The sequence below is a fragment of the Piliocolobus tephrosceles genome, chromosome 2 (assembly GCF_002776525.5).
Source record: "Piliocolobus tephrosceles isolate RC106 chromosome 2, ASM277652v3, whole genome shotgun sequence".
Lineage (NCBI taxonomy): Eukaryota > Metazoa > Chordata > Mammalia > Primates > Cercopithecidae > Piliocolobus > Piliocolobus tephrosceles.
This window is the reverse complement of record NC_045435.1, coordinates 48369151-48381429: the sequence shown is the minus strand read 5'-3', so window position 1 is coordinate 48381429 and position 12279 is coordinate 48369151. Positions and strand designations below refer to the sequence as shown.

General features: G+C 48.5%; 1 protein-coding gene and 1 long non-coding RNA gene across 6 annotated transcripts in view; one reads left to right on the top strand and one right to left on the bottom strand.

The window, feature by feature from the left end:
* Positions 1 to 5125, top strand: part of LOC111526778 (transmembrane protein 40) — an 11450-nt gene extending 6325 nt beyond the window's left edge. For 2 of the 5 annotated variants that reach the window (XM_031935167.1, XM_026453225.2), the window contains 7 exons: positions 1503 to 1538; positions 1923 to 1955; positions 2340 to 2387; positions 3238 to 3309; positions 3422 to 3496; positions 4151 to 4213; positions 4967 to 5125. In XM_031935167.1, the coding sequence (XP_031791027.1) occupies positions 1503 to 1538; positions 1923 to 1955; positions 2340 to 2387; positions 3238 to 3309; positions 3422 to 3496; positions 4151 to 4213; positions 4967 to 4986 (347 nt within the window). In that variant the 3' untranslated portion in view covers positions 4987 to 5125. The remainder of the gene's footprint in view (positions 1 to 1502; positions 1539 to 1922; positions 1956 to 2339; positions 2388 to 3237; positions 3310 to 3421; positions 3497 to 4150; positions 4214 to 4966) is intronic. The other 3 variants (XM_031935166.1, XM_026453227.1, XM_026453228.1) reach the window with 3 other exon arrangements.
* The window catches only part of LOC111526779, a 12550-nt gene continuing 4246 nt past the window's right edge, over positions 3976 to 12279 (bottom strand). Inside the window, exons 2-3 of the long non-coding RNA XR_002726494.2 lie at positions 5683 to 5815; positions 3976 to 4469 (exon numbers count right to left, since the gene is read on the bottom strand). This is a non-coding gene — a long non-coding RNA (uncharacterized LOC111526779). The remainder of the gene's footprint in view (positions 4470 to 5682; positions 5816 to 12279) is intronic.

The window sequence follows — 12279 nt, the reverse complement described above, 5'->3', positions numbered from 1 at the left end:
TTTTTTTTTTTTTTTTTTTTTTTTTTGAGGCTGAGTCTCGCTCTGTCGCCTGGGCTGGAGTGCAGTGGCCGGATCGCAGCTCACTGCAAGCTCTGCTTCCCAGGTCCACGCCATTCTCCTGCCTCAGCCTCCTGAGTAGCTGGGACTACAGGCGCCCACCACCTCGCCCGGCTAGTTTTTTGTATTTTTTAGTAGAGACGGGGTTTCACCATGTTAGCCAGGATGGTCTCAATCTCCTGACCTCGTGATCCGCCCGTCTCGGCCTCCCAAAGTGCTGGGATTACAGGCTTGAGCCACCGCGCCCGGCCTTAAATAAATAAATTTTAAAAATAAAATTATGAATGTAAATATATTTCATCAATTCTACACCACATTTTTTTCACGTTTGAATATTTCTGAAATCAGGATGCATCTTAAAAATCACTGGCAAAGTTAGGCATGGTAGTTCATGACTATAATCCCAGCACTTTGGGAGGCCAAGGTGGGAGGATTGCTTGAGCCCAGGAGTTCAAGACCAGGCTGGACAACATAGCAAGACCCTATCTCTATTTTAAAAAATCATTGGCGGCTGGGCGCAGTGGCTCACACCTGTAATCCCAGCACTTTGGGAGGCCGAGGCGGGTGGATCATGAAGTCAGGAGATGGAGACCATCCTGGCTAACACGGTGAAACCCCATCTGTACTAAAAATACAAAAAAATTAGCCGGGCGTCGTGGTGGGCGCCTGCAGTCCCAGCAACTCAGGAGGCTGAGGCAGGAGAATGGTGTGAACCCGGGAGGCGGAGCCTGCAGTGAGCAGAGATCGCGCCACTGCACTCCAGCCTGGGGGACAGAGCGAGACTTCATCTCAAAAAAAAAAAAAAAATCACTAGCAACTTACATTTATAACTGTCAAGGGCTTTTCTTACATGGTAGTACATAAAATAATGTCATGTCTCCCAAGCAATGGAATTTTGATTCAAGAGTTGCCAAACCTTTTTTTTTTTTTTTTTTTTTTTTTGAGACAGAGTCTCACTCTGTCGCCAGGCCGGAGTGCAGTGGTGTGATCTCAGCTCACTGCAACCTCTGCCTCCGGGGTTTGAGCGATTATCCTGCCTCAGCCTCCCAAGTAGCTGGGACTATAGGCGCTCGCTACCATGCCCAGCTAATTTTTGTATTTTTAGTAGAGACAGGGTTTCACCATGTTAGCCAGAATGGTCTCAATCTCTTGACCTCGTGATCCGCCCACCTCAGCCTCCCAAAGTGTTGGGATTACAGGCGTGAGCCGCCGTGCCCGGCCCAAACTTTTTTGTAATTAGGAAGTTTCCCTGAAAACCTGGCTTCTCTGGGGAAATTGACAGCCCCTTTAGTTGGAAAAGGAACCCTCCAGCCGGCTCCATTCCCTACCTGGCACACTCCAGGTAAAGTGGAAAGTCTCCCAGCAGGATCCACCTTCCCTGAAGCATGACTTCTCCCTCCCCAGAGGATCATGGGTATATGATCACTGATTTCCTTTCTGTGCAGATGCTCCAGGAGAGGTGGTACCCTCTGGGGAATCAGGTGAGTGTTCAGTTAGGGGAGAGAGGTTGTTGGTGCTGGTGTTGAGCCAGGTCTAGGCATCACCCCTCCCCTAAGAGAGCCAGCTCCTGTTGAGGTATCTGACTGTGAGAAACAGGAGCCCCAGGTCCACTGAGCCTAGGCTCATCAAGCGGGCTGGGCCAGCTGTGGCATGAAGCAGGGAGCCTGGGGAGCTTGGAAAGCTGTCCCAGCAAGACCCAAGGAGATTACAACCAAACAGCCATCAATAGAAAGGAGGATCTTTGGGGGCTGCAGAATTCCATGGGGACGTTTTTTTAGGTCACCTATAGCCTTCCCCAGGGTGGAGGCACCTGTTACGGCACCCCAAGCAGGGTTGGGCACTAATGTTGAGTTTCTCGTTTCCAGGACTCCGAAGGAGAGGCTCTGACCCAGCAAGTGGTAAATACACAAGCTCAGATAGGAGAGCCAGAGTGGGTGCTGATTCCAGACGATGGGTTGGGACTTCAGACAGCCTGAGAGTGTGGGTTAGTCCCAGCAGGGACTGTTGCCAGCCAATGTCACTATGATTCAGAAGGGGGATCTCCAGTGCAGGGGAAATGGAACGGAAGGCAGACTCAGGCCTGAGGAAGGAGGAGGAAGTCAGTGGGGGTTCCGAGGACAGCACCCCCATCTTCACAGTTTTGCTCGACTGATCCTGCAGTGAGTGCCCTCTGACCCAGGAAGAAGTACTCAGGATATTAATTCTCAATGAGGTAGGGAAGGGAAAATCCCACCTGCCGTCCTGCATCAAAGTTAAACACTCATCTCTCTCTTGTTCCTAAGGAGAAGTGGAGGCCTCTCAGTTAAGAAGACTGAATATAAAGAAAGATGGTAAGGAACTTGGTGTAGCAGACCTGCTTTTTCCTGTCTGGCTGGATTTCTAGGGGTGAAATAGCACAGTAGCAATCATTACCCACCTCTGTCGTATACCCTGCAGTTTACATATTACTCAGCTCAGAATCAACTCAACAGGGTGGGACAATGGTTCCCATTTTGCAGATATGAAAACTGAGGTTCCAGGCTGGGGAGCGGCCTTACAGCTTGTGAGTGGTGTGGCCTGAGCTTGAGCCCTGGTCCTCTGCTCTTTCTGCTATGCACAGTCACTAGGATGGTAAATGCCTTCCAGGCCTTGTGGCCAGGATGGGGAGCTGGAGGTCAGCTGAGCTGAGAGAGTTGTAAGGTTAGATTAGACCAGACTCTGGGAAAGGAGCAGTGAAAATGGGAGTAACCTCCCTGCTCCAGGCCTGGAATCCATGGGGACTTCTAGGAGGAAGGGTAGGGCAAGAGGAAAGTCCATGGCGCTGAGCACAGAGACTTTTTGTAATTAAAAAAAAAAAAAAGGTCAGACATGCTGGCTCACAACTGTAATCCCAATACTTTAGGAGGCCGAGATGAGAGGATTGCTTGAGGCCAGGAGTTCAAGACCAACCTGGGCAACATAGCGAGACCTTGTCTCTACTAAAAATTTAAAAATGTTCTGGGTGTGATGGCATGCACCTGTAGGCCTCGCTACGTGTGAGGCTGAAGCAGGAGAATTGCTTAAGCCTAGGACTTCAAGGTTGCAATGAGCTGTGATCTCACAACTGCACTCCACCCTCGGTGACACAGCAAGACCTTGTCTCCTCTCCCCAAAAAAAGAGAGAAAGCAGCAGATGTTGATTCCCCACCCCTGCCTTCACAGATGAGTTTTTCCATTTTGTCCTCCTGTGTTTTGCCATCGGGGCCTTGCTGGTGTGTTATCACTATTATGCAGGTAGGGGGGTGCCCTGGGGAATGCACAAGGGGAATGGCACGGGGGGGGGGTGCAGGGGGCAGGGGCGTCAAGACCTGGAAGCTGACCATTCCCTCCCTCACTGCCCTTCCAGACTGGTTCATGTCTCTTGGGGTCGGCCTGCTCACCTTTGCCTCCCTGGAAACCGTTGGCATCTACTTTGGACTAGGTAAGCCCCTCCCCAGCATGTACACACACACAGTCTCTTGGAGGGGTAGTGGGTAGAAATATTCAATTTCATACTCATTCAAGTGTGGACCAGAGAGTCACAATGTACACTTAAAAAAAAATTTTCCTTATGCTCATGTTTTCTTCCTGACCACTTTCAAGGTCAATGTAAGGTCACTGGCAAAACCCTGTGGGAAAAATGGGCAGCTCCATACAATGCAACAGCAACAGTTTAAAGTGGCAAACAGGCCGGGCCCAGGGCACATGCCCATGATTCCAGTTACTCAGGAGATTGGGGCAAGAGGATCGCTTGAGCCCAGGAATTTGTTCAGCCTGGGCAACATAGCAAGACTCTGTCTATAAAATAAAAAGATAAAAGTGGCAAACAAAATAGAACTAGCCAGATACTGAAAACAAGTTAGTTAATGGAGTTGGGAACTGAATTTGGCAAGTGAGTTTCCTGCCACTATTCCTGCTGTTCACGGTTGTTGTTTTCAGTAATAATAACTCTAGTACCATTATCTAAGCTTAACCTGCTGCCTGAAATTCCGCCATCAGAGCTTTGTTTGCATGAGTTAGGTCCTTGTCCAATGGTGACCAGGTATCCCTTGTGGGGGTACAAACTTAACTCACTTTTTTCTTTGCTTCTGAGCAGTGTACCGCATCCACAGCATCCTGCAAGGCTTCATCCCCCTCTTCCAGAAGTTCAGGCTGACAGGTAACTTTTAAAGTCTTCCTGTGTTCACTCTTTTTCTCCCTAGCAGGGTCTTCATTTAGAAGGAGACTTAGCATACAGGAAAGAACACAGCCCGGAGGCAGAGGACCCAGGTTCGAGTCCTACCTCTGCCAGTTTACTAGCTCTGTGACCCTGGATGAGCCATGTAGCCTTGGCTTCCTCAACTGGAAAATAGGTGTGATACTTTTCTACTGCACAAGTGTGTTGTGAAGATCAAGTGAGGAATGGATGCAAAGGCCTGAAGTGTGAAACAGTAGAAAAATGGTCTGGTTAGTCTTCATTCTCTTATAGAACTTTACACTTCCCCAAACACTATCTCCTCCATGGCTGTACTTGCCTAATAGCAATTGGGGAGGTAGGCTTTAGCAATGCTACACTTGACCAATAGGAAACTGAGGCTCAGAGAGGTGGAGTGACTCGCCCACAGTCACACAGCTTCAGTGGCTGGGCTGGGCGAAAGCATGTCGTCTTTCTTGACTGACAGCTCTGTGACCACCTTATGTCTCAGAATGGAGAGGCCAAGTGGCTGTGCTGGGGAAATATCTGTCTCCTTTAATCCATGTAATAAAGAAAAAGAAAACTAGCTATTATGACAGTGGGTCATTGAGACCCATGGCTTCTGAGGTGACTACATCATGCCAGCTGTGAGGGGTACTTGGGCATCTGAGGTGATGGTGGGGATGAAGCCTGGCTGCCTTCAGAATCCCATGCCATCTTGTGGCCTTTGCCTTCCAGGGTTCAGGAAGACTGACTGAGGCCACTGCCAGGCGGGCAGCAGAGGCAGGCCCCACTGTGACCACCACTGTGACACCTGAGCCCACAAGGACAGACCGGCATTCTGAGAGATGCGCAGGAGAGCAAGCCAGACCAATAAAAAGAACGTTTTTCCTTCCATGTGGTCTGAATGTACTGCTGTGCAACCCAGCTGCCAGGATGGAAGGCAGAGGGTGGGTGTGGGACCTGAGCCTTCACAGTACCTGGACCAACAGGAAGATTCTGGGAGGTCACTGCTCTCAGAAGATAGCAAGAGACCATGGGCTCTGCAAGCTGTGATCTGTCTGGGTCATGGTTTTTCTCAAATCCCAGGCTATCCGGGTACACTCTTAGGTGCTACCGAGCCATCCCGGGAGAGATAGATAGTCCACTGCCCTGAGGCAGGGAGCCACCAGTCTGGTGTCCCTTGGTGAACCTGATGCAGGTACGATGCTGGGGACTAAAACCATTTTTTTCCACCCCCCCCAAAAAAGGCAGGAAAATGATCATCAGAAACAAAATGGCAGCCAGGCATGGGGGCTCACACCTGTAATCCTAGCACTTTGGGAGGCTCAGGCTAAGGGTCGCTTGAAGCTAAGAGCTCAAGACCAGCCTGGGCAACATAGTGAGACCCCTATCTCTACAATTTTTGTTTCATTTGTTAATGACCAAATGTGGTGGTATATACCTGTACATACCTGCAGTTCCAGCTACTCAAGAGGCTGAGGCAGGAGGACTGCTTGAGCCCAGGAGTTCAGGGCTCCAGCAGTCACTCCACTCCACGATCAAGCCACTGCACTCCAGTCTGGGCGACAGAGCAAGACCCTTTCTCTAAAATTAAAAAAAAAAAGACAAATAAAAATTGCATATGTTTGTAGTGTACAACATGTTTTGAAATATGTGGAATGGCTAAATCAAACTAATTAACATATGTATCACCTCACATACCATATTTTATGATGAGAACAGTAAAAACCTACTGTCAGCAATTTGCAAGTATACAATACATTGTTATTAACTATGATCACCATGCTATATGATAGATCTCCTGAACTTGAACTGAGTTCTTGATGGTCACAGACATGCTGTTCTCAAAACTCAGAAAGGTAACTTCTGGCCAGGTGCGGTGGCTCATGCCTATAATCCCAGCATTTTGGGAGGCCGAGGCGGGTGGATCACAAGGTCAGGCGTTCAAGACCAGCCTGGCCAATATGGTGAAACCCTATCTCTCCTTAAAAAAAAAAAAAAAAATTAGGTGTTTTTTTTTTTTTTTTTTTTTTTTCTCGAGACAGAGTTTTGCTCTTTCTCCCAGGCTGGAGTGAAGTGGTGCAATCTCAGCTCACTTCAGCCTCCACCTGTCACAGTCAAGTGATTCTCCTGCCTCAGCCTCCTGAGTAGCTAGGATTATGGGTACCTACCACCATGCCCAGCTAATTTTTGTATTTTTAGTAGAGATGGGTTTTCACCATATTGGCCAGGCTGGTCTCGAACTCCTGACCTCGGGTGATCCACCCACCTTGGCCTCCCAAAGAGCTAGGATTACAGGCGTGAGCCACCGAGGCTGGCCCTGGCTGTGATTTTGGTCAAGTCCTCCCCTCTCCCAGCCTCAGTGTTCTCATCTGTACAGTGGGGAGCATAACAGTGCCCACCTTATGGTGTTATGTTGAGAACTGCATGAGATACTTACGTAAAGTCTTATGCACAGACTCTGGCACATAGGTCATGCTCAGTCAATGGGCGTTATTACAGTAGACAGGACCACAAATCAGATCCCCTTAGGGTCAAGCAGGCAGAGTCAGCAAGATGTAGAAAAACGGGGGCTGAGCGCAGTGGCTCACACCTATAAGCCCAATACTTTAGGAGGCCAAGGTAGGTGGATTGCTTGAGCTCAGGAGTGTGGTGGTGTGTACCTATGGACCTAGCTACTCAGGAGGCTGGAGTGGGAGAATCGCTGGAGCCTAGGAAGTCAAGGCTGCAGTGAGCCATGATCATACCACTGCACTCCAGCGTGGGAGACAGAGTGAGACCCTGTATCAAAAAAATAAAAATGAAAAAAGTAGGGAGCAGGAATAGGGGAACAGAAGAGCATATACCTGACCAAAGTGGGCAGCTGCTGTCTAACAATTTCAGGTGAGAACACCAGCTGAGTGGGATCTGTCAGCCAAGAGAACGAAAACCACACCAGGTGCTTTAACAGAGAGAATGTAATAGAGGGGACATGTTAACCAGGTGCAGGACTACTGGAAAGACAAAAAGGGACCGTGGTATCACAAAGTGTAACTGAGGGAACTGCCTAGGGCTAGAGGGAAAAAGGAAAGAGGTTGGCGCTATTAGAAGTGAGAGGCCAGGTGTGGTGGCTCAGTCTATAATCCCAGCACTTTGGGAGGCCCAGGCGGGCCGATCACCTGCAGTCAGGAGTTCGAGACCAGCGTGGCCAACAGGGTGAAACCCCGTCTCTACTAAAAATACAAAAATTAGCCAGGCTTGGTGGTGGGCGCCTGTAATCCCAGCTACTCGGAAGGCTGCTGCAGGAGAATCACTTGAACCTGGGAGGTGGAGGCTGCAGTGAGCCGAGATCATGCCACACACTCCAACCTGGGCAACAGAGCAAGACTCTGTCTCAGTAAGTAAGTAAGTAAGTAAATAAATAAATAAATAAATAAAGTATGAGAAGATTGAGAGAGGGTCCTCCAGAGCTGGGACCCAGACCTCTGGGGAAAAGGCACTGCTCAGCTGGGGAGGTATCTCTGAGGGGCCTGAGGAGGCTGGTTCTACAAGTGCAAGACCACTGGGGTCAGATCTCCAGTTTCTTAGCAGAAGCCCCAAATCTAGAGTTTGGCAACTATTTTTTTTATTTCCACTTCTGCCATGGAAAACAGTATAGTGATTCCTCAAAGAACTAAAAATTGAATTACCATATGATCCAGCAGTTCTACTTCTGTGCATATGCTAAAAAGGGACTTGAAGGGATATCTGTACACCCATTTTCACAGCAGCATTATTTCCAGTAGCCAAAAAGGGGAAGCACAAGTGTCCATCAATGCGTGAATGAATAAACAAAGCATGGTATATTACCAGCTTTTAAAAAGGGAAATTATTTGAGACTTCACAATAAAACAAAAATCAAAGGGGAAAAAAATGGAAATTCTGGCCAGGCATATTGGCTCATGCCAGTAATCTCAGCACTTTGGGAGGCTGAGGTAGGAGGATCATTTGAGCCTAGGAGTTTAACACCAGGCTGGGCAACACAGTAATACTCCACTTATGCAAAACATAAAAGCATTAGCCAAGCATGGTGGCACATGCCTGTGGTCCTAGCTACTTAGGAGGCTAAGGTGGGAGGATCACTTGAGCCCAGGAATTGGAGGCTGCAATGAGCCATGATCATGCTACTGCACTCCAGTGTGGGTGACTGAGTAAGACTCTGTCTCTAAAAAAAATTAAAAATAAAAAAAAAATTCTGACACATGCTACCACACAGATAAACCTTGAGAACATTACGTTAAAAGGACAAATACAGTTATGATTCCACATATATGAGGTACCTAGGGTAGTCAGATTGATAGAGACAGAAAGTGGAATGGTGGGTGCCGGAGGCTGCGGGACAGGGAATGAGAGTTAGTGTTTAATGCTCCCAAACATTGGTTCCCAAACAGAGTGTCAGTTTGGGAAGATGAAAAAAGCTCTGGATATGGATGGTTGTGATAATTGCACAACACTGTGAAAGTATTTAATGCCACTGAACTGTACACTTAAAAATGGTTATGGTGATTAATTTTATGTTATGTCTATTATACTTTTTTTTTTTTTTTTTTGATGGAGTCTCACTCTGTTGCCTGGGCTGGAGTGCAGTGGCACGATCTGCAAACCTCTGCCTCCCAGAGTCAAGGGATTCTCATGCCTCAGCCTCCCGAGTAGCTGGGACTGCAGGCAACTGCCACCATTCCTGGCTTTTTTTTTTTTTTTTTTTTTTTTTTTAGTAGAGACAGGATTTCACCATGTTGGCCAGGCTAATCTTGAACTCTTGACCTCAGGTGATCCGCCCACCCTTGGCCTCTCAAAGTGCTGGGATTACAGGCCACCTTACATGGACCACTTTTTTTTTTTTTTAATTTCAAATTATTAGTGGTTAAATAAAACTGTATCAGGCCTGCAGCCCACAAGCTTACAGCTGCTTGCTTTGTTGAAGGCTTTTTATCGTGTCAAGCTAAAGACAGGAGCTAAAAGTGGTGCACGCAGGCGTCTGGTTACACCTCAGGCATCAAGTGCATTCCTGGAGCCCCAGTCCAACGTGTGGGCTAAAAATAAAGCATTGAATCTTGAGCCCAGGAAGGCAGTGTTGAAAAGTGGAGGGGTGAGGAGGAGGTGATGTGGAAGGGGATGGGCTTTGGTCTTTGGCTGTCCTGGATGCTGTGTGCTAGATTTCTGCTTTGATCACAGTAGAGGGAGGGCGAGAATATGGATTTCAAAACCATACAAGTCAGCTTGTGCCGGGAAGATTTTTTTAAATTTAATTTCAACTTCTGCTATGGAAAACAGTATAGTGATTCCTCAAAGAACTAAAAATAGAATTACCATATGATCCAGCAGTTCTACTTCTGCACATATACCCAAAGGGGACTTGAAGGGATATCGGTACACCCATTTTCACAGCAGCATTATTTACAGTAGCCAAAAAGGGGAAGCACAAGTGTCCATCAATGGGTGAATGAATAATCAAAGCATGGTATATTATCAGCCTTCAAACTAATACTTCTGCACATATACTTCTGTGCATATGCCCCAAAGGGACTTGAAGAGATATCTGTCCCTTCAAGAGAAGTCTGAGAGGACTGTGGAGGTTGTTTATCCTGTTCTCCCGACACAGCCCCTGGAATCTTCTGTCTACTCCAGAGGATCTGGGCCTGTACCACAGATGGAGGAGTGAAGGGACACTGCTGACTAAACCTAGGAATCTGAGGGAAGCACTTAACACTGGAGCTGGGAGATGTAGGGAAGGGCTATCCAGGCAGAGGCCCACAGCATGGGCAAAGGTGTGGAGGAATAAAAGAGGATAGCACAGCTGGGTGCGGTGGCTCACATCTGTAATCCCAGCACTTTGGCAGGCTGAGGCAGGTAGATCACTGAGGTCAGGAGTTCAAGACCAGCCTGGCCAATATGGTGAAACCCTGTCTCAACTAAAATTGGAAAAAATTTATCTGGGTATGGTGGCAGGTGCCTGTAATCCAAGCTACTTTGGGAGGCTGAGGGAGGATAATCGCTTGAACACGGGAGGTGGAGGTTACAGTGAGCCAAGATCGTGCCTTTGCACTCCAGCCTGGGCGACAAGAGCGAAACTCTGTCTTAAAAAAAAAAAAAAAAAAGAATAGTACGTCTTAGAGCAACAAGGGATTAGACCAGTGTAGTTGAGGCATCCAAGGTGGGAGTAGGGCTCAGGACAGGTGGGCAAGAGAGCACACAGGTAAATTGCTCCCCTCCCCCAGCAGGACCTTGACACCTGAGATAAAGAGCTGAGAACAGGCCAGGCCCAGTGGCTCACGCCTGTAATCCCAGCACTTTGGGAGGCCATGCAGGTGGATCACGAGGTCAGGAGATTGAGACCATCCTGGCTAACATGGTGAAACCCCATCTCTACTAAAAAAATGCAAAAAATTAGCTGGGCATGGTGGCGGGCACCTGTAGTCCCAGCCACTTGGGAGGCTGAGGGAGGAGAATGGCGTGAACCTGGGAGGTGGAGCTTGCAGTGAGCTGAGATCGCGCCACTGCACTCCAGCCTGGGAGACAGAGCAGAGACTCCGTCTCAACAACAACAACAAATAACAAACAAACAAACAAAAGAGCTGAGAACATTAGCCTAAGGACAATAAGGACAACGTGGAGCCTTGGAAGGCATTTGAGCAGAAAAATGGCATAGTGAGACTGCACTTCAGAAAGATCACTGCACTCCTCTGGTAGCCCTGTGGGGGCTGTGGCAGGACAAGAATGAGCCTCACAGGCCTCCAGCTCTAGGGATCCTAACTGAGCAAGCACTGCAGTGCTCTGTTTGCAGCAAGGACACAGTTGCCTTGAGATGCCCCCACCTGATGACTTTGCCATGAGCAGGGTGCTAAGGCAGGCCCATTCCTAGGAGACATGGGATTTCTCTGAGCAGACTTTGGCTTAAGGACTCCCCAACACCCCGCCAAACCCTCCTTAGACTGCATGGCCAACTAGGACCCTTCTACCCAACCCTCTTTCCCTCTCTTCCTCACCTGGGGCTGGACTTACATCCCAATCCTCTCATTTCCCTCCCTGTTTCCCCACTACACGTGTTTTCTTTAATAAAATCCTTGCACAATTTAATCTCATCCTGGCATTTCCTTCTCAGAGGACTCAGACTAATGGGGTGAGATTAGAGGCAGGGGGGACACAGGAAAAGAAAGGAAGGGTAAGCTTGAAGACATTCCAAAGGTCTAATCCACAGTGTGACTTGAGGTGTATGCTCACCATCGGCCCCCTGGGCTTTCCCAGTGGTTGGAGTTCCTAACACTCAGCAGAGTAATTGCCTATTTCTTTTTTTTGAGCTGAGTTTTACTCTTGTCTCCCAGGCTGCAGTGCAATGGCACAATCTCGGCTCACTGCAACCTCCACCTCCCAGGTTCAAGTGATTCTCTGGCCTCAGCCTCCCGCGGAGCTGAGATTACAGGGACCTGCCATCATGCCCAGCTAATTTTTTTGTATTTTTCATAGAGACAGGATTTCACCATGTTGGCCAGGCTGGTCTCAAACTCCTGGCCTCGAGTGATCTGCCTGCCTCAGCCTCCTAAAGTGCTGGGATTATAGGCACGAGCCACCACGCCCGACTAATTTTTGTGTATTTTTAGGAGAGACGGGGTTTTACCATGTTGGCCAGGCCAGAGATCACGCCACTGCACTCCAGCCTGGGCGACAGAGCAAGACTGCCAAAAAAAAAAAAAAAAAATTAGAAGAATTGAAAATAGGGACTCAGGCCGGGCGCGGTGGCTCAAGCCTGTAATCCCAGCACTTTGGGAGGCCGAGACGGGCGGATCACGAGGTCAGGAGTTCGAGATCATCCTGGCTAACACGGTGAAACCCCGTCTCTACTAAAAAATACAAAAAGCTAGCCGGGCGAGGAGGCTGGCGCCTGTAGTCCCAGCTACTCGGGAGGCTGAGGCAGGAGAATGGCGAGAACCCGGGAGGCGGAGCTTGCAGTGAGCTGAGATCTGGCCACTGTACTCCAGCCTGGGTGACAGAGCAAGACTCCGTCTCAAAAAAAAAAAAAAAAAAAAAAAAAA